This window comes from Argopecten irradians, chromosome 1, assembly GCF_041381155.1.
Source record: "Argopecten irradians isolate NY chromosome 1, Ai_NY, whole genome shotgun sequence".
NCBI lineage: Eukaryota > Metazoa > Mollusca > Bivalvia > Pectinida > Pectinidae > Argopecten > Argopecten irradians.
In genome coordinates, this window is record NC_091134.1 from 44,398,361 (window position 1) to 44,419,303 (window position 20,943).

The 20,943-nt window shown below is 39.2% G+C and overlaps 3 protein-coding genes across 4 annotated transcripts; 2 read left to right on the plus strand and 1 right to left on the minus strand.

Moving 5' to 3' along the window:
- Nucleotides 1–11,987: 11,987 nt before the first annotated feature.
- LOC138327237 (uncharacterized) lies at nt 11,988–13,022 on the plus strand. Its single transcript, XM_069273240.1, has one exon. It carries the CDS (start codon nt 11,988–11,990, stop codon nt 13,020–13,022), a length of 1,035 nt encoding a protein of 344 aa, XP_069129341.1.
- Nucleotides 13,023–13,135: 113 nt separating this feature from the next.
- LOC138327314 (uncharacterized) lies at nt 13,136–13,669 on the plus strand. The gene has a single exon (XM_069273345.1). It carries the CDS (start codon nt 13,136–13,138, stop codon nt 13,667–13,669), a length of 534 nt encoding a protein of 177 aa, XP_069129446.1.
- A 1,404-nt stretch (nt 13,670–15,073) lies between these two features.
- Nucleotides 15,074–20,940, minus strand: LOC138329420 (uncharacterized HIT-like protein Synpcc7942_1390). Of its 2 annotated transcripts, none has more exons than XM_069276413.1 (6): nt 20,853–20,940; nt 18,690–18,805; nt 17,595–17,738; nt 16,437–16,541; nt 15,815–15,887; nt 15,074–15,285 (listed from the first exon to the last, which is right to left on the minus strand). In XM_069276413.1, exons 2-6 carry the CDS (start codon nt 18,801–18,803, stop codon nt 15,194–15,196), a joined length of 528 nt encoding a protein of 175 aa, XP_069132514.1. In that variant the 5' UTR covers nt 18,804–18,805; nt 20,853–20,940; the 3' UTR covers nt 15,074–15,193. The 2 variants fall into 2 exon arrangements, with proteins under 2 accessions (XP_069132514.1, XP_069132523.1); XM_069276422.1 differs by lacking the exon at nt 20,853–20,940 and adding an exon at nt 20,789–20,807.
- Nucleotides 20,941–20,943: the final 3 nt, after the last annotated feature.

Genomic DNA, 20,943 nt, shown 5'->3' on the forward strand with positions numbered 1-20,943 from the left:
TTTTTCGGGTTGATCCGAAATCCAAGATGGCCGCCACAGCCGCCATCTTGAAAACACATTTTGAACTTCTTCTCAAGTTCTACCGGTGCGATTTGGCTGAAACTTGCATGAAATGATCCTGACATGGTCCCGACTAAGTGTTGTTATTTTTCGGGTTGATCCGAAATCCAAGATGGCCGCCACAGCCGCCATCTTGAAAACACATTTTGAACTTCTTCTCAAGTTCTACCAGTGCGATTTGGCTGAAACTTGCATGAAATGATCCTGACATGGTCCCGACAAAGTGTTGTTATTTTTCGGGTTGATCCAAAATCCAAGATGGCCGCCACAGCCGCCATCTTGAAAACACATTTTGAACTTCTTCTCAAGTTCAACCGGTGCGATTTCGCTGAAACTTGCATGAAATGATCCTGACATGGTCCCGACAAAGTGTTGTTATTTTTCGGGTCGTTCCAAAATCCAAGATGGCCGCCACAGCCGCCATCTTGAAAACACATTTTGAACTTCTTCTCAAGTTCTACCAGTGCGATTTGGCTGAAACTTGCATGAAATGATCCTGACATGGTCCCGACAAAGTGTTGTTATTTTTCGGGTCGATCCGAAATCCAAGATGGCCGCCACAGCCGCCATCTTGAAAACACATTTTGAACTTCTTCTCAAGTTCTACTGGTGCGATTTGGCTGAAACTTGCATGAAATGATCCCGACATGGTCGCGACAAAGTGTTGTTATTTTTTGGGTCGATCCAAAATCGAAGATGGCTACAATGACACTATATCTAATTAATTTCCTATATGTTAAGGCCCTTGGGCCTCTTGTTTGAAATAAAATTTGTTGAAAGAAATTGAAAATGATCCTGACATGGTCCTGACAAAGTGACACCATATATAATTAATTTTACTAATGCCAAGGTAGTCAGATGACCGTTAAGGCCCTTTGGGCCTCTTGTTATAGTTGAAGTTTGTTACATCAACTATTTCTCAATGGATATAAGATGTACTGCTTGTTGAATCAAGTATGTGTGCAAATTATAAAAGAATTACAAGAAATAAATAAATATTAAAGCATGTTATTAAAAGATTTATCTATTTCTCAGAATTATTTCAAATTTGTAGAAAGACCCTGCAAAAAGTTGAACAAATTATGTTATGAAAGCTTTATGATATATAATACATGAAAGATGACTTGAATGGTTTTAAAATTTGTCTGAAGATATTTGAATTGTGAATGCGTACCAGCTAATATTATTATTTCAGTTGCGCATTTAATTTTACTATTGTACTATTACAGTATAGAAATTAAATTACTTTACATAAAGTATACATAAGTTTTATCTCCCTGTAATGTATGTGTTAACTTTCATGAAATCATTGCTTTACAAATTACATAGCTGGACATTCGGAAATATTTTTTTGGCATTGCGTATGGTCAAGATATGGAAGATTTGATATCGGCAACCACAGTAAATTCATTTAAGAATAGACTGGACAAACACTGGGTGGATCAAGAACTTTTCTATAACTTTGTCATATATATTTTAAATTTGGAATTGTGGTGACAATAACTTTTATCCTAAACATTACCAAGTTGTATATTTGATTCCGGTTTAGAGGATATTCTGATCATGTACTGATAATAAACTTAACTTAAATTACTTAATGATCAATTACATGACACATTAACAAGTTTGAGATAAATAAATAATTATCTGTTATAATTATACAGTAAAAAAAATACACATTTGCAATACTAGTACTTAAATATGCCATAAATAGCATGTGGTTAATGTTATATTTTTCCGGGTTTTTAGTGGGAGGTGATGGCAGGTTGAGCAAGCCCATGTGTGCCAGTCGCTGATACTGGGTCTGTGTTGATGGAGGACAAAAGCTGAGTGTAGGACAAAAGCCCCTCTGGACAAAAGCCCCCCCGGACATAAGCCCCTAGGACAAAAGCCCCTCCGGACAAAAGCCCCTTAGGATAAAAGCCCCTCCGGACAAAAGCCCCTTCTTTATAAAATAATGTATTTTTTCTTATTTCTATTTTTTTTAGATATTTATTGCTATTTGATACATTTGGGTATTATCAGAGAAGAGTGTCAAACATAATAAAAAAGCATGATTATGATGTGATCATTTGAATTCTTTTAATTTTTGAGTTATTGATACCAAAGAAAGAATAAAAAAACATGTATACATAGACATTAGAATGTTATATATACAAGAAACCATTAATGTTTACTTTATCATAACACACCTACCAGGCTAACAGCTTGATGTTTGCATTGATTATATATAGATAATTAGGAAAGTATGTTTAATTACAAAATATTTCTATCATATAGTGTCATAATTAGATTAACATCAATATAATTTTTTACATTGTTTTTCTATAAATCATGAAATCAATTTATCAAATTTTTAGTAAAATCCCAATAATCAATAATCCAGTAAATTATTACATTGTGTCTTATTTTGAACTACATGTAAATTTGAAGGAAAAAAAACTGATATAAGAAAATATGTTTATATTTTTTTTTACTATATTTTTGAATTTAATTTTTGAACAAGAGGCCCAGAGGGCCTGTATCGCTCACCTGGTTTGTAATGCCAAATAATTTTCTGAATACAGGTTCATTGTTTCTTTTCTGAAGGAATTTTAATATTAGCCTTTAAATCCCCTATTGGGCCCCACCCCTCCTGCCCCCTGGGGGTCAGAGCCAAAATTTATACAAGTTCTGTTCCCCTTCCACAAAGGATGTTTCTGGCCAAATTTGGTTACAATCCATGCAGAACTCTATGAGAAGTAGCGATTTAAAGGATTTACCTCTATTTCCCCTATTGGGCCCCACCTCTCCTACCCCCAGGGGATCAGAGCCAAAATTTATACAAGTTCTGTTCCTCTTCCCCCAAGGATGTTTGTGGCCAAATTTGGTTACAATCCATGCAGAACTCTAGGACAAGTAGCGATTGATAGAATTTACCTCTATGGCCCCTATTGGGCCCCCCCCCCTCCTGCCCCCTGAGGGTCAGAGCCAAAATTTATACAAGTTCTGTTCTCCTACCCCCAAGGATGTTTGTGGCCAAATTTAGTTACAATCCATACAAAACTCTAGGACAATTAAGTAGCAATTTATAGAATTTACCTATAATTCCCCTATTGGGCCCCGCCCCTCCTGCCCCGGGACCAGAGCCAAAATTTATTACAAACTCAGTTCTTTTTCTCCCAAGGATATTTCTGGCCAAATTTGGTTACATTCCATGCAGAACTCTATGACTAGTAGCGATTTAAAGGATTTACCTCTATTTCCCCTATTGGGCCCCACCCCTCCAGCCCCTGGTGGGCCAGAGCCAAAATTTTATACAAGTTCTGTTCCCCTTCCCCCAAGGATGTTTCTGGCCAAATTTGGTTACAATCCATGCAGAACTCTACGACTAGTAGCAATTTATAGGATTTACCTCTATTTCCCCTATTGGGCCCCGCCCCTCCTGCCCCCGGGGGGTCAGAGCCAAAATTTATACAAGTTCTGTTCCCCTTCCCCCAAGGATGTTTGTGGCCAAATTTGGTTACAATCCATGTAGAACTCTATGACAAGTAGCGATTTAAAGGATTTACCTCTATTTCCCCTATTGGGCCCCGCCCCTCCTGCCCCCGGGGGGTCAGAGCCAAAATTTATACAAGTTCTGTTCCCCTTCCCCCAAGGATGTTTGTGGCAAAATTAAGTTACAATCCATGTAGAACTCGATGACTAGTAGCGATTTAAAAGATTTACCTCTATTTCCCCTATTGGGCCCCGCCTCTCCTGCCCCCGGAGGGTCAGAGCCAAAATTTATACAAGTTCTGTTCCCCTTCCCTCAAGGATGTTTGTGGCCAAATTTGGTTACAATCCATGTAGAACTCTATGACTAGTAGCGATTTAAAGGATTTACCTCTATTTCCCCTATTGGGCCCCGCCCCTCCTGCCCCCGGGGGGTCAGAGCCAAAATTTATACAAGTTCTGTTCCCCTTCCCCCAAGGATGTTTGTGGCCAAATTTGGTTACAATCCATGTAGAACTCTATGACTAGTAGCGATTTAAAGGATTTACCTCTATTTCCCCTATTGGGCCCCGCCCCTCCTGCCCCCCGGGGGGGTCAGAGCCAAAATTTATACAAGTTCTGTTCCCCTTCCCCCAAGGATGTTTGTGGCCAAATTTTGTTACATTCCATTCAGAACTCTATGACAAGTAGCGATTTAAAGGATTTACCTCTATTTCCCCTATTGGGCCCCGCCCCTCCTGCCCCCGGGGTGTCAGAGCCAAAATTTATACAAGTTCTGTTCCCCTTCCCCCAAGGATGTTTGTGGCCAAATTTGGTTACAATCCATGTAGAACTCTATGACTAGTAGCGATTTAAAGGATTTACCTCTATTTCCCCTATTGGGCCCCGCCCCTCCTGCCCCCGGGGGGTCAGAGCCAAAATTTATACAAGTTCTGTTCCCATTCCCCCAAGGATGTTTGTGGCCAAATTTTGTTACATTCCATTCAGAACTCTATGACAAGTAGCGATTTAAAGGATTTACCTATATTTCCCCTATTGGGCCCCGCCCCTCCTGCCCCCGGGATGTCAGAGCCAAAATTTATACAAGTTCTGTTCCCCTTCCCCCAAGGATGTTTGTGGCCAAATTTGGTTACAATCCATGTAGAACTCTATGACAAGTAGCGATTTATAGGATTTACCTCTATTTCCCCTATTGGGCCCCGCCCCTCCTGCCCCCGGGGGGTCAGAGCCAAAATTTATACAAGTTCTGTTCCCCTTCCCCCAAGGATGTTTGTGGCCAAATTTGGTTACAATCCATGTAGAACTCTATGATAAGTAGCGATTTAAAGGATTTACCTCTATTTCCCCTATTGGGCCCCGCCCCTCCTGCCCCCGGGGGGTCAGAGCCAAAATTTATACAAGTTTTGTTCCCCTTCCCCCAAGGATGTTTGTGGCCAAATTTAGTTACAATCCATGTAGAACTCTATGACTAGTAGCGATTTAAAGGATTTACCTCTATTTCCCCTATTGGGCCCCGCCCCTCCTGCCCCCGGGGGGTCAGAGCCAAAATTTATACAAGTTCTATTCCCCTTCCCCCAAGGATGTTTGTGGCCAAATTTGGTTACAATCCATGTAGAACTCTATGACTAGTAGCGATTTAAAGGATTTACCTCTATTTCCCCTATTGGGCCCCGCCCCTCCTGCCCCCGGGGGGTCAGAGCCAAAATGTATACAAGTTTTGTTCCCCTTCCCCCAAGGATGTTTGTGGCCAAATTTAGTTACAATCCATGTAGAACTCTATGACTAGTAGCGATTTAAAGGATTTACCTCTATTTCCCCTATTGGGCCCCGCCCCTCCTGCCCCCGGGGGGTCAGAGCCAAAATTTATACAAGTTCTGTTCCCCTTCCCCCAAGGATGTTTGTGGCCAAATTTTGTTACATTCCATTCAGAACTCTATGACAAGTAGCGATTTAAAGGATTTACCTATATTTCCCCTATTGGGCCCCGCCCCTCCTGCCCCCGGGGTGTCAGAGCCAAAATTTATACAAGTTCTGTTCCCCTTCCCCCAAGGATGTTTGTGGCCAAATTTGGTTACAATCCATGTAGAACTCTATGACAAGTAGCGATTTAAAGGATTTACCTATATTTCCCCTATTGGGCCCCGCCCCTCCTGCCCCCTGGGGTGTCAGAGCCAAAATTTATACAAGTTCTGTTCCCCCTCCCCCAAGGATGTTTGTGGCCAAATTTGGTTACAATCCATGCAGAACTCTATGACTAGTAGCGATTTAAAGGAAATGTTGACGGACAGACGGACGGACGGACGACGGACGGACGACGGACGGACGGACGACGACGGACGACGGACGCCGTGCCATGACATAAGCTCACCGGCCCTTCGGGCCAGGTGAGCTAAAAATGAAGGGGCTTTTGTCCTCTTTTCCATTAGTATGGAGGGGCTTTTGTCCAAGGGGCTTTTGTCCTAGGGGCTTATGTCCTAAGGGGCTTTTGTCCGGGGGGGCTGATACTGGGTCTGTGTTGATGTCCCACTACTAATAGAGGTGTAGTTGTTGTGGGAGGGCCATCGAAAGGGGCCAAGAAAGCTTACCAAGATATATAAGTATATAAAAGAATTACAGTTAAATTGTATGTATAAAAGTGAAAAAAAAAAATGTTGTTTTATAAAAAGTGTAATTATTGTGGTATGTTATTATTCATAGGGAAGGTATACCAGGTAATGTGTGTTGTTTTGTGCTCAGAGTCTAATACAACCAGTTACCCCAACAGTAGGGAATGTCACAGTTTCCATTACGAAGGGACTTCGTCCTTTAGCCGGGTTTGGCCGGACGGCGGAGGTATAGATTGTCTGGGGGTCCCATAGTGTGTGCTAACTTATAAATGATACAAATGATTGTGTTGTAAATATAGAGGAGAAAGACAATCAGAAAATTAGTATTTATTACTTAAATAAATAGATGAATAATTGAAATAGGAATCTATAAAAAATATAGTGTCAAATGACTTGGCCGTTGATAATAATTATTTGATACTTATTGCGAGGAAACCGACCAGCTTTAATTATTTACGTACAGATGCGTATTAATTATATTGTTGATTTAAAAAGATAAAAAAATTTTAAAAGATTTAAAAATTGTAGAAGTGAAAAAAGTGAGAAGTTACCAGTGTTAAAAAAGCAGAGTGGCTTCATTATTACATGTATAGTGTAGTTATTTTGACTAATTATATGGTAATCAACTTATCAACCTGCCATGTTAATCGTAGTCAAAAATGTCATAAAAAAAAGGTTAGCTAACTGAAAGGGGTTAGGAATGATATGCCAGATGGGCCATGGCCCTGTGTATCCTGGCCGGTGCATGTGGGGGTGGTCTCCCCTGATCAACATATGAACAGTGGGAAGATATATTATTTATCAAATAGACGGAAATAAAAAAAAATTATATTTAATAATATAAAAAAGAATGTCTGCAACTTCTAAGCAGGACAAATAAGGATAAATCAGGGATAAAATTTTAAGGAAAATGAAAGAATGAGACCACGTTTGAAATATTATGGATCATAGTTTATTTATACAGAGGATGCCCAAAATTTCAGATGGAATTTTATCTTTTTAAACTTAATCAAAATTTTATCCAAAAATAACTTAATTATTTAAATGATTCAAAAGTTGATTACAGGTAATGCATGAGCAGGTAAAAATCAAGTCAAGACAATTGGCTTGGGAAGCCATCAATAACAGGGTGTGAAAATGTGTTCTGGTAATTAAGGTACCAGTAGAGAACAATAGGCAGGTGAGAAACAACTGGTAATTAACAGTATCATTAACTTTCCTTACAAAACAATAGACAGGTGTGAATCAGCTTTGTGAGGTTGTTAATTAAGGTAACAGTACCATTAACTGTCCCAGAGAGAACTATAGACAGGTAAGCTGACTGGCTTCAGTACAATTACTGTGATTAAAATCTATTCACCTGGATAATTAGGATAACTGGAATGATTACTGTAAAATGAAATCACCTTTCTCTACCAATCAGGGGGCTGGTTAACTGTTCACCTCCCCAATCAACCAATCAAAATGTCCTGTTACAGTAGACAGTTACCAGTAATCAGTGAGCTCCACCAATGGGAGGCCAAGTTAACTGTAGACTTAATTCCTGTTACTGGTGTCAGCCAATGACACACTACCATCTTGACATCCAAGCCAGAAAATTCAGTATAAAACAAATGTCAAGTGTCAGAAATGTCACAAATCACTCAGCTGCCAAAGTTGACATCTGCCATAATCTGACACCACTCAGAGCCATGTCTTTTGACGTCCCTTCACCGATGCCGTTTGAGGTTAAGCCAGAGACAACATTGTCTGACATCATCGAAGCCACTATTCTTGATGGAGATACACAACTTGATGACCTGCTAGATCTCTTGACTGAGGGAGTTCCACCATTTGAGACAATCTCTACCTGTCCAGACTTCGAGACCACCACTACCCACCCTCATTGCGAGACCACAACTACCCCTCCAGACTTCGAGACCACCACTACCCATCCCCACTGTGAGACCACCATTACCCGCCCCAACTGCGAGACCACCACTATCCATCCCCATTGCGAGACCACAACTACCCCTCCAGACTTCGAGACCACCACTACACACCCCCACTGCAAGACCACCACTACCCATCCCCACTGTGAGACCACCATTACCCGCCCCCACTGCGAGACCACCACTACCAACCCCCATTGCGAGACCACAACTACCCCTCCAGACTTTGAGACCACCACTACCCATCCCCACTGTGAGACCACCATTACCCGCCCCAACTGCGAGACCACCACTACCCATCCCCACTGTGAGACCACCATTACCCGCCCCAACTGCGAGACCACCACTACCCACCCCCACTGTGCAACCACCACTACCCATTCCCACTACGAGATCACCACTACCAACCATCACTGTGAGATCACCACTACCAATCCAGACTTTGAGACCAGCACTATCCGTCCCCTCAGCGAGACCACCACAACCCGTCCAGACTGCGAGACCACCCCAACCCGTCCAGACTTCGAGACCACCACTACCCAACCCCATTGCAAAGTCCACAGCCCCATCTCAGAGTCCAGACCCGATTCCATTTTCAGTTTGCTGTCCTCCACTTTGCCTCCATCCACTCCACTACTCAATCACCCATTCTTTTGTGAGCTGCGATCTGTCCTCCTAGATGAGTGTAAGAAATCCACCACACCCGATTCCCTTCTGTCTACCTTCCAACCCAAGTCCTACTCCTCTGTATCTGACCGAGAACGTCGACTACAGCAGATGTTCAAGAAACTCCACAGTGTCCATGGTGATGAGATCCAGCAGTTGTCCAGCTTTTACCGATACCAGTCCGGAGCAGTGGAGATGGAGCGTCTACAGAATCTACGAGATAGTCCTGCCACCTACCACCCTTCAATCAACAGTTACTATGACGACCAGGTTAACTGCATCATGGACCGTGTAGAGACCAGCCTTGATGGACTAGACACCACAACCCGTGAGAGAACCCGCCACCAGAGTGAGCCACAGTCAGCCTCATCTCGTCCACTGTCCCGACCAGTCCTCTCCAGGAAGGCTGTCCGACTGATGGAAGAATGGTACTACCTCAACACTGAGCACCCCTACCCGTCCGCTGATGTCATCTACCGCCTCGCCGACCAAGGACGCATCAAGGAGGAGCAGGTCAAGAAGTGGTTCAGCAACAAGAGGAGTCGTACGAACAACACCAAGACACTCTCCGAGATCTCCAAGAGACGCCGTCGACCTCAGGGACCCCCCGGTATAATCTACCTACCCAGCTTTGACTACTGCTGAAAGACATGCAACAATTTTATCCATAGTGCTACAAATTCTGTTAGAAAAAGTGGTACAACTGCCAATATTGTGCTTTGCTTGTATTTTGTGTTGTGTATTTTATATTGATATATGAAATAGTGCTCTAATACATGTGTTTATAAATTGTTCATTGATTGTTGCTTTGAATGAATAAGTGCTGTTTGTGTAAGACATATATGATGTAAAATGTGTGCTTAGTGCCATAACTATTAATGTACTATTCTTGTTAGCTTTTATATAGTAATAAATATTAATAAAATTGAAACTGTTTTGAGTTATTTTTTCATTCATTTGACAATTTTACAATAGTATCATAGCAACTTGCATAAATCAAGTTCAACCTTGCTTACTCAGCCATATTAACTAAACAACTCTCTTTTATTTTGTTGATAATACTAAATTAGTAAAGTTATATAGCTGTATATGAATACAACGATCTCGTAGGCTTTGAGTTAACAAGGTTTAAATGTATTTATGTTGTTTAAACTGTAAACCAATGTTAACAACTACTATACACAATTCTATGTCAAAGTTCATGAAGATCACAGGTTAATAAATACAATTTCATGATTTTTATCATAGTAAACATGTTGGTTCACAATATTCACTCTTCTGTTATATGTATAGATTTCTATAGTTAAAACTTATAACTAATGAGATAAAAGAGTTAAAATTATCCAGGCAAATCTGGACAATAATGAAAAGAAATAGGAAATAATGATTTAAATGAATTATGAATTCTGCTATGTTAAAATGTTTTTCATTATTTTTTCTAAGTTGGAGAAATACAAAATTTGTCTATAATCAAATTAATTTGATATACATAATACTGAAGTTGTTTTAAGCCTAAGATTTAAGCCTATTTGACCCTTGTCACCTTGAATGAAGGTCACTAGGGTCAAACATTTGAATAAACTTGGGAGCCCTTCATCCTAGCATGATACAGGTCCATAACAGGTCTACAGGCCTCTTACTTATTCACAAGAAGTACGTTGTTTAAAGATTTTAGCCTATTTGACCAGTGTGACCTTGGATGATGGTCAAAGTCATTCATTTGAACAAACTTGGGAGCCCTTCATCCCAGCATGTCATAGGCCAAATATCATTACTCAGGCCTTTCGATTATTGAGAAGAAGTTGTTTAAATGAAATTTTATGCACAGCTGATGGTGACGACGAGCGGCACACGTCAATGGACGGAACTTGATGGCTATATGTCATACAGAGTAGACCAATGGCGTCAGATGACCTACCTGGTAAAATTTTGTTTCTCGATAATCATCAATTTTATCATTGTGTAGTTATTTATTTATTTTACTCATGTATTAAACAAATCAAAGTGGTTTTACCTGTAACACATTTACATTAAACTAATGTTATATTGTTGATAGGTTGCAGATATATTTTTTTAACTTCACACTATATTGATATTTAAATTTTACACAAGCTACGTTTATTGTTCATATATTATTATAATACTAATGTATACCAAATTACTGGAAGCAGGAAACCAAAGAATTAATATAAGCATTGCTTGTTATCTACTTCTTTTGTTTAAAACTTACAATAAACTATTTCAAAGTATGCTGCGTCATATTGCTTTACTAAATCTGATCTTCCTGTACAGCATGAAGTATCAAAAGATTTTATGAATTAATTTATTTCCAACAAAACCTACTGATATTATGTATTTATCCCATTAATCTTGGACTGTAAAGAACAAATATATGCTTAAAAGACCTTATAAGGTCATAAATGTATCTGTTGAAAATATACACTAAAGCAATACACAGGTGCAATTCTTTGAAGTGAAATCCATTAATGTGTCATAATGTGAAGAAATATTTTTTATTCAAAATATATCTAAAACTTCATTTATCCAAAAACATCTAACCAATTTCAATCAAATAGAATATTGATTGTAAATTAAAAATAGAAAGTTATGCATGAGAGAACTACAGGTAATCCATAAACAGGCGAATACAATAATTGGCTTGGGAAGCCACCCCTAACCAAAGGTGAAGTTGGGTTCAGGTAATTAAGGTAGGGGTAGAGAACAATAGGCAGGTGAGAAACAGCTAGGTCTGGTAATCAACAGTATCATTAACTGTCCTAACATCACCATCGATAGGTGTGAATCAGCCAGGTAAGGATGTTAATTAAGGTAACAGTACCATTAACTGTCCCAGAGAGAACTATAGACAGGTAAGCTGACTGGCTTCAGTACAATTACTGTGATTAAAATCTATTCACCTGGATAATTAGGATAACTGGAATGATTACTGTAAAATGAAATCACCTTTCTCTACCAATCAGAAAGCCAATTAACTGTTCACCTCCCTAATCAACCAATCAAAATGTCCTGTTACAGTAGACGGTTACCAGTAATCAGTGAGCTCCACCAATGGGAGGCCAAGTTAACTGTAGACTTAATTCCTGTTACTGGTGTCAGCCAATGACACACTACCATCTTGACATCCAAGCCAGAAAATTCAGTATAAAACAAATGTCAAGTGTCAGAAAATGTCACAAATCACTCAGCTGCCAAAGTTGACATCTGCCATAACCTGACACCACTCAGAGCCATGTCTTTTGACGTCCCTTCACCGATGCCGTTTGAGGTAAAGCCAGAGACAACATTGTCTGACATCATCGAAGCCACCATTCTTGATGGAGATACTCAACTTGATGACCTGCTAGATTTCCTGACTGAGGGAGTTCCACCATTTGAGACCACCACTACCTGCCCAGACTTCAAGACCAGTGTCCTTCCCCACTGCGAGACCAGCACTACCCATCCCCACTGCGAGACCAGCACTACCCATCCCCACTGCGAGACCACAACTACCCAACCCCACTGTGAGAACACCACTACCCACCCCAGCTATGAGACCACCACTACCCACCCTCACTATGAGACCACAACTACCCAGCCCCACTGCGAGACCACCACTACCCACCCCCACTGCGAGACCACCACTACCCACCCCCAGTGCGAGACCACCACTACCTGCCCAGACTTTAAGACCACTACCCATCCCCACTGCGAGACCACCATTACCCATCCCCACTGCGAGACCATCACTACCCTCCCCCACTGCGAGACACCACCACTACCCTCCCCCACTGCCAGACCACCACTACCCACCCCCACTGCGAGACCACCACTACCCACCCCCACTGCGAGACCACCACTACCCATCCCCACTGCGAGACCACCACTACCAACCCCCACTGCGAGACCACCACTACCCCACCCCCCTGCCAGACCACCACTACCCACCCCCACTGCGAGACCACCACTACCCATCCCCACTGCGAGACCACCACTACCCACCCCCACTGCGAGACCACCACTACTCACCCCCATTGCGAGACCACCACTACCCATCCCCACTGCGAGACCACCACTACCCATCCCCACTGCAAGACAACCACTACCCACCCCCACTGCGAGACCACCACTACCCATCCCCACTGCGAGACCACCACTACTCATCCTCAATACAAGGCCTGCAGCCCCATCTCAGAATCCAGACCTGATTCCATCTTCAGTTTGCTATCTTCCACTTCACCACCATCGACTACACTACTTGACCACCCCTTCTTCTGTGAGCTGAGATCTGTCCTCCTAGATGAGTGTAAGAAGTCTACCACACCCGACTCCCTTCTGTCTACCTTCCAACCCAAGTCCTACTCCTCTGTGTCTGACCGTGAACGCCGACTGCAGCAGATGTTCAAGAAACTCCACAGTGTCCATGGTGATGAGATCCAGCAGTTGTCCAGCTTCTACAGATACCAGTCCGGAGCAGTAGAGATGGAGCGTCTACAGAATCTACAAGATAGTCCTACCACCTACCACCCATCCATCAACAGTTACTATGACGACCAGCTTAACTGCATCATGGACCGTGTGGAGACCAGCCTTGATGGACTAGACACCACAACCCATGAGAGAACCCGCCACCACAGTGAGCCACAGTCAGCCTCATCTCGTCCACTGTCCCGACCCGTCCTCTCCAGGAAGGCCGTTCGACTGATGGAAGAATGGTACTACCTCAACACCGAGCACCCCTACCCGTCCCCTGATGTCATCTACCGCCTCGCCGACCAAGGACGCATCAAGGAGGAGCAGGTCAAGAAGTGGTTCAGCAACAAGAGGAGTCGTACGAACAACACCAAGACACTCTCCGAGATCTCCAAGAGACGTCGCCGACCTCAGGGACCACCCGCTGTGATCTACCTACCCAGCTTTAGCTACTGCTGAAAGACAACAACTCTATCCATAGTGCTACAAATTCTGTTGAAATGATCTGTTAGAAAATGTTTTATGTTATTGTAATAATGCCTTAATATGATGTGCCTATTTTGCTTTGATTATATTTTGTGTTGTGTGTTATATTGATGTATGAAATAGTGCTCATGTGTATATGTATTTTTGTATTGTCCATTATTTGTTATTCAAATCAATGTGTGGTATTTGCACTTTGTTGTAAAATTTGTCCTTAGTGCTATTAGTACTGTTAATTTGTGATGAGTAATAAATATTAAAGCCATAATTAGGTGTTTTGAGTTATTATTTCATTCATTTGACTCCAGGTCCCTTGAAACAAACTTAAGATAATATTACTCTTACTTATGTTGCAAAATAGATAAAACTTTAGTAGGGTGCTTGAGAAATAGGAGTAAGATACACAACTGTAACAATAGTAATCCGATTGAACCTTGTTAACTTAAACTATTCTGTTGGGCAATCCTGTTTAATTTGACTTATTTATTAATGACTACTTGTTTAACAAGAGGCCCAGAGGGCCTATATCGCTCACCTGTTTTGTTTTTTTTTCTTTGAGTAAATTCTGTAAAAGACAAATTGACCCCACAATTTACTTAATTTTGAATCCAAACCATATGATGATGCTATCGATACCATACGAATATGCTATCCAATACATACTTTTGGAGAGGTAGTAATTTATATGAAAATAGTAACCTAATCAACCACAAGGTTCAATAATTATTCTTGCAAAGGGCAATAACTCTGTGAATAAATTAGAGTCAAATCAAACTTATTTTCAAGCTTGTTCGAGATATTTCCAATGTTAGTCTATATGCAAAGTTTCAATAAGCTCGGATCATATTTACTCAAGTTATCATGTTCACAAGATTAAATAATTATAATTGCAAAAGGCAATAACTCTTTAAGTTACAATTGAATCAAGTTGATTTGCAAACTCGTTTGAGATCTTTTCAATTTTAGTCTAAATACATGAAGCTGAGTGCATATTTATTCAAGTTATCGTATTCACAACAATAATTCCAATATTCATTAATAGTGCAAAGGGCAATAACTCCATAAAAGGTCCAATAGTAATTATTAGTGCAAAGGGCAACAACTCCGTAAATTACTGTCATATCAAGCTGATTTTCTAACTCGTCCGAGATATTTTCAATGTCTACATACAAAGTTTCATTAAGCTTGGTTTATATTAACTCAAGTCATCACATTCACAAGGATATGTTTAACGGATATCGCACGACGGACGACGACGTACAAAAGACTATCATAATAGATTACCATATGGTCAGGTGACCTCAAGGTCATTAATATGAACAATTTTGGTAGCTGATTATTAAACTGCATGCCTAATTGAAAAAAAAGAATGACTCCATGTTGTGGTTTTCATTGAAATTATTTGATTTAATAAAAATAACAGATATGCATAGATTTCTTTTAAAAAATTAACCTGTTCTACAGGTTTTATGAAACAGATTTCTTGGATGCTTGGTGACGTTACCCTGGCGGCCATGACATCTGGCGACCTCCCAGTACGTGGATATGGAGATGGAATACAGACTGCGCTCCATCCTTCCCATCATTGATTACTGTAATAAACAAGATCACACTAAATGATACATATCCAGCCATTCTTACTTGTTAACATCAAAACAATAATTATTCAGTTATCTGAACAAGTATTTAAAATAGTATTTTAAAGTTATTGTGCTTCAACTCTGTGTTCTTTAACATCTGTGAGGCAAATAGCAGTTAATACTACAGTTGTACCTCATTGACTTGAACTTGTATATATGTATTTCCAGGACTATTTCATTCAAAGCCTTCTGCTTTTTCCAATAAACCAAACTTGAATATGATACTTCTTCCATTTTGCAATGGCCTACTTTACATTTAATGTATTCTATCTACTACAGAGACAATATTCTTGTCTATTGCAGTCATTTTACTTTATTTTCTTATCTTTAAGACACCTTGGCTTCATAATATTTCTGTTTTCTTTGACTGTTAACATTGGACTTCATTCTTGTATTAACTGTGACTATGCACTTTCCTGTTTTATGACCTTGACACCTGCTAAGCATTTTTTCAACTCTGACCTGTGACCTTGACACTTACCTAATCTGTAGCCATTTTCGAGATTTTTCTGTGCAGCAACAGTCTTGGCCACTAGCAGTAAATGACCCAGCAACTAAAACAATAAATAAATATGAAAACTAATATTGTCATTATGGGTAGCAGTGAAAGCTGTGTCTAAAGTTTCTCAGGGACAAAATTTCAATGAAAACAGCTAAATCTTCATTATGTTGATGAAAATCTGATAGCCAATGGAATTCTGTGTTCAGATAGAAAGTTGTAAACAAATCAGACCTATATTGAAAATACATGGAAGAATTTACTTAGAGGGATCAAAACATACAATATTTCATAGTGAATTTTTATGCTCATTTCACAATTATTTTGAAATAGATCAATGTAGCTTAGATGTTATTCAAATTAATTTGATGTTTTCTGTTTAATAGCTTTACTTATAGTTAATTTTATCTGCCCCTTTTTTTATTTGATCTTTTTGAAGTGTTGGCAAAATGTGCTATTGTCAGTCCAGCTGAATTTATTTAATCTTATGCTTGATCCTTCTTCATACTTGTATTTAATCATATTGTTAAATAAAAGTGAATTTCAGTTACCACATTACATGGTTATATTACATTGTTGCACCTGAGTTAATACACAACTGTACCTGTTCGTCCTCCTGTTTAGCATGACTTATCCCTGTGATAGGCTTTCTGGGGATGACAAGGAAGTGAACAGGGGCCTGTGGAGCCACGTCACTAAATGCAATACACTGTAATACAATACAATAATATCTGATTTCCAGGGGAAACTTGTGGCTTATAGATTTCATTTTACATAAATATACATGCATGGATATAGGCGTTGCCTGTTATCTCATCCATTTATGTGAGTTTGTAAATATATATTTATACCAGGTAATAAAATTTGTTGAAACAACAAGAGGCCCAAGGGCCTTAACGGTCATCTGACTACCTTGGCAATAGTCAAATTAATCATATATGGTGTCATGGTAGCCACCTTCGATTTGGGATCAGCCAGATCATATCAGGATCATTTCATGCAAGTTTCAGCTAAATCGCACTTGTAGAACTTTAGAAGAAGTTCAAAATGTGTTTTCAAGATGGTGGCTGTGGCAGCCATCTTTGATTTCGGATCGGCCCGAAAAATAACAACACTTTGTCGGGACCATGTCAGGATCATTTCATGCAAGTTTCATTTAAATCAGACTTGTATAACTTGAGAAGAAGTTCAAAATGTGCTTTCATGATGGTGGCTGTGGTGGCCATCTTGGATTTCGGATCACCCGAAAAATAACAATACTTTGTCAGGACCATGTTAGGATCATTTCATGCAAGTTTCAGCTAAATCGCATTGGTAGAACTTGAGAAGAAGTTCAAAATGTGTTTTCAAGATGGCGGCAGTGGCGGCCATCTTGGATTTGAGATCGACCCGAAAAATTACAACACTTGGTCGGGACCATGTCAGGATCATTTCATGTAAGTTTCAGCTCAATTGCACCAGTAGAACTTGAGAAGAAGTTCAAAATGTGAAAAGTTAACGCACGGCGCACGACAACGGACATAAAGCAAATATTTTATATGCAATAACAAGTAACATTATACTGAAATTTTACATAAATGTAGATGTAGGCCTAGCCTATTATCTCATCCATTTATATGAGTTTGTATATACATGTACATTAAAAATTGCATGTTGAAGTAGAATTATATTCTGTTGATACATATGCTGACTACTGTCAGACCACAGGTAAGTAACTAAATGTGAAATAAAATGATATCTTTATAAACTATAAAACACCTACCTTATCATCCTCATAGAGAATATCTGCAGGAATGGTTTTATCTAGAATTTTTGAGAAGATGGTTGTCTCCCCTTTTGGAGCTTTGGCAGCATCCAGGGCGGCTTTAACTTCATCTTTACAACTCTGGGGTGATGTACAGATACTCTAGTGGCAAAATTAAATGGGGGAGAGTGATTTACAAGAAAAGTCTTAACTTTACATCTGGGGATTTTTTTTAGATATCATAAATGTTGCATAAACATTACAGTATGTAACAGTATGTATGCCACCATATAAGTATTTCTCTCCTTTTCCTAATGTTCCCAGTCTCACTTGATTGCACAAACAATATGGTATCTTCCCTAGTCTATATATACATATATATATTCATCCCTTTTATGTTATTTTATTATTGGGTTGAATATGGTATGTCCCATCCTCAACATTCCAGAGGTTACATAACTGTTGTTGTAATATTCACTGTCCCATCCTCAACATTCCAGAGGTTACATAACTGTTGTAATATTCACCGTCCCATCCTCAACATTCCAGGGGTTACATAACTGTTGTAATATTCACCGTCCCATCCTCAACATTCCAGGGGTTACATAACTGTTGTAATATTCAATGTCCCATCCTCAACATTCCAGAGGTTACATAACTGTTGTAATATGCACCCCTGGCTTATGTCATAGTAAAACTACAGCTCTGTCTGTGACAACGGATGAGCAGGTAATTTAGTCCTTTGATGTATATCAAAAGAATTAAATAATAGTAAATTGTGGTTGATATTGTGGCTTTAAAGTTGGGCATCACTCTCTGTAATCTTCTGCTGGCCTGTGATAGGTCAGGTTTTTTTTCTCCTGCACTGCCTTCACTTTTACTATGAGATAACAGTCACAGTATAACCACTGAGGTATCAAGGATGGGTATGTCCTAAAACTTGATCATTATAACAAGGATATTTTTTTTCTAAACACTTTACTTCAGTATCTGTAGTGGAGAGGTAGATATAAGCAAACTAAAAGTCCCTTAGGTCCTTCACAAAAAAGTAAAAGAGACAACACATCACCATGATAAAATGTGTTAAAATAAACTAAATATCTATATATATACCTTAGATGCCTGTGCTACACTAAGTCGGGTAGCAACACTGACAACAGCAATGTACTTCAGAGCAGAGAACTGGTGTCGACTTCTACATACATTCCTCAGTACAGTTGATAGCATGACTACAATGATAAACACATACAGCTCTTGTCTACAACACATTCAATAACTTATCCATGCAAGTGCATTATTGTTGGGTTCACACTTTATTTTGCTTAAATTGCCATATTTAAAACATTTAATAGCCAGGGTTATGTAAAGAATGCCAGGTCTTAAGGGGGTGGAGGAAAGCCATAGTGCCTGGAGAAAAATCACCAACCTATAGTTAGTATGGTAACCATGCAGAGTTGGAGGGCTAGTGGTTGGATCAGTACCTTTATCATCACCACGATCCTTGCTGCTTGATTGTAAATGGCAATAAGATATTTGGTATGTTTTTCTTTCTCTTTTTTATTTTCTAATTAGTTTTTTTTCCTATTGTCTTGCTTGATACTATATCTCACTCAGTTTTAGCTTTCATAATTTCTTAATCATGTTAATTGACAGATTTCATCCACTTACACATCTGATTTAATTTTTAAAAGTTTCAGATAATTTCTGTAACTGCTGTCCTGAGAATCAAAGTATTATGGACCTTGAGATTCAAACACTGGTATATATCATCTTCAATTTCTATTGCTAGTAAATTGGTTTTTTTTTTAGAATAATTTGTACAATAAAGGTTAACATCCATTTTTAATTTTTTATTTCAATACTCTTATTATTATGCCTACCAAAATCCAAAGTAACAAATTGAACATATATGTAACATACATTATTTTAGATTTCTAAATTTGAAAAAATAGTAGTGAAATAATCTGTTTACCATTGAAATTATATAATTGGCATAAAATATTAGAAATTAATTGATACATAGTTTTCTAAATATGAAGTAACCTAAAAAAGTTCATGTTGATTTGATAAATTGATATACGTAGGTTGATTTTTTTTAAACAACATAAAAATTAATAATTTTGAGGTTAAATATTCTATATGAAAACACCAAAATTATATTGTTATGAATGGGTCATTGTTACATTGGTATATATGTTAATGGTATTAAATGTCTGTCTGTGGGGAGGCTCCCCCTCTCAATGCCTCAGGTGGGATTGTTTATTTGTTCCTATATAAAGGTGTAAGGTACCTACATGTATGTACTATACTACACTATAGGTAAATCAATTGGGCTTCAGGAACCTGCAGAGTTTCAGATGTTAGTTACAGGTAAAATGTACATATGTATCAATTAGCCATAGCAGACGGGACAATAAATATCTACATGTCAGTAAGTGTCATTTCTGTCCTACAAATAACTGTTGATTAGCCATGTCAGGTAGTCATCTAGCATGTATATGGATGTGATTTATATGTGTATGGTGCTTGAAACATGACCACAGGTAAACTCCTGCCAGTTAATCCCCATTAGGGCAGCTGGTAAAGAGGCTGAGCTGCAACAGCATACTGATCCAAACGACCCCCCCTCCCTCCCATGGTGCTAATCTGTTAAGGTACAACTAACACACACTGACTGATTGTGAAGCGTTAATGTACCACACCTGTAGGGGTAGGTAGGGGAGGGGATGTAGGGTCGAATTGGAGAGATAACCAAGGGCTAATCCCTTAGTGGAATGCCAATGGGGATTAAGGAATGGGGTCAAAGGGACTTTAATCTTCAGATTCACGTCTATGTATTTATCATACTTTGCTGCTTCGTATCGGATGAATTATTCAGTAATATGTTACTAATTTTTTAAACTAAAATTTGACTTTTATTAATAAGTGAAGCACACCGACAAGTTTATGCTGATTTTATCAATTTATTTAAAACAGATACTGTATAGCAGGTAATTATGATAGATAAAAGCTTTACTGGATTTAATAACTTGTTTTCATAGCCGTGTACAGTATTCTTACCGTTAATCTTACTACAGTAGGAACCTAATGTTAATATCCTAAACGTCAACTTGAACTTGACCTAAATTAGGCTACACGGACAGAAAATTAAATCGAAGCATCGCTAGATCTTCAGCAGGGGTTTTAGCATACATGTAGCTAAAATTACTTGCCGTGTCTTACTTAGCACGTAATCTTAATCCAATTAATACCGTAGTCATAAGATGACATACTTACTGTAATAGGCCTATCCTGTAAAGGTAACTTAAAGCGAAACTAACCGCTTGAAATAATAATCAGCTCTACTTATGATGACAGCGCCGCCTGG

Bases quoted from the DNA above. Each gene is read 5' to 3' on its own strand.
- LOC138327314 (XM_069273345.1), top strand. From the start codon at position 13,136: ATGTTCAAGAAACTCCACAGTGTCCATGGTGATGAGATCCAGCAGTTG.
- LOC138327237 (XM_069273240.1), top strand. From the start codon at position 11,988: ATGTCTTTTGACGTCCCTTCACCGATGCCGTTTGAGGTAAAGCCAGAG.
- LOC138329420 (XM_069276413.1), bottom strand. From the start codon at position 18,803: ATGCTATCAACTGTACTGAGGAATGTATGTAGAAGTCGACACCAGTTC. The intron at 17,739-18,689 runs GTATATATATAG...TTTTGCCACTAG, and splicing joins GTGTAGCACAGGCATCTAAG to AGTATCTGTACATCACCCCA. The intron at 15,888-16,436 runs GTACAGTTGTGT...TTATTGTTTTAG, and splicing joins CTAAACAGGAGGACGAACAG to TTGCTGGGTCATTTACTGCT.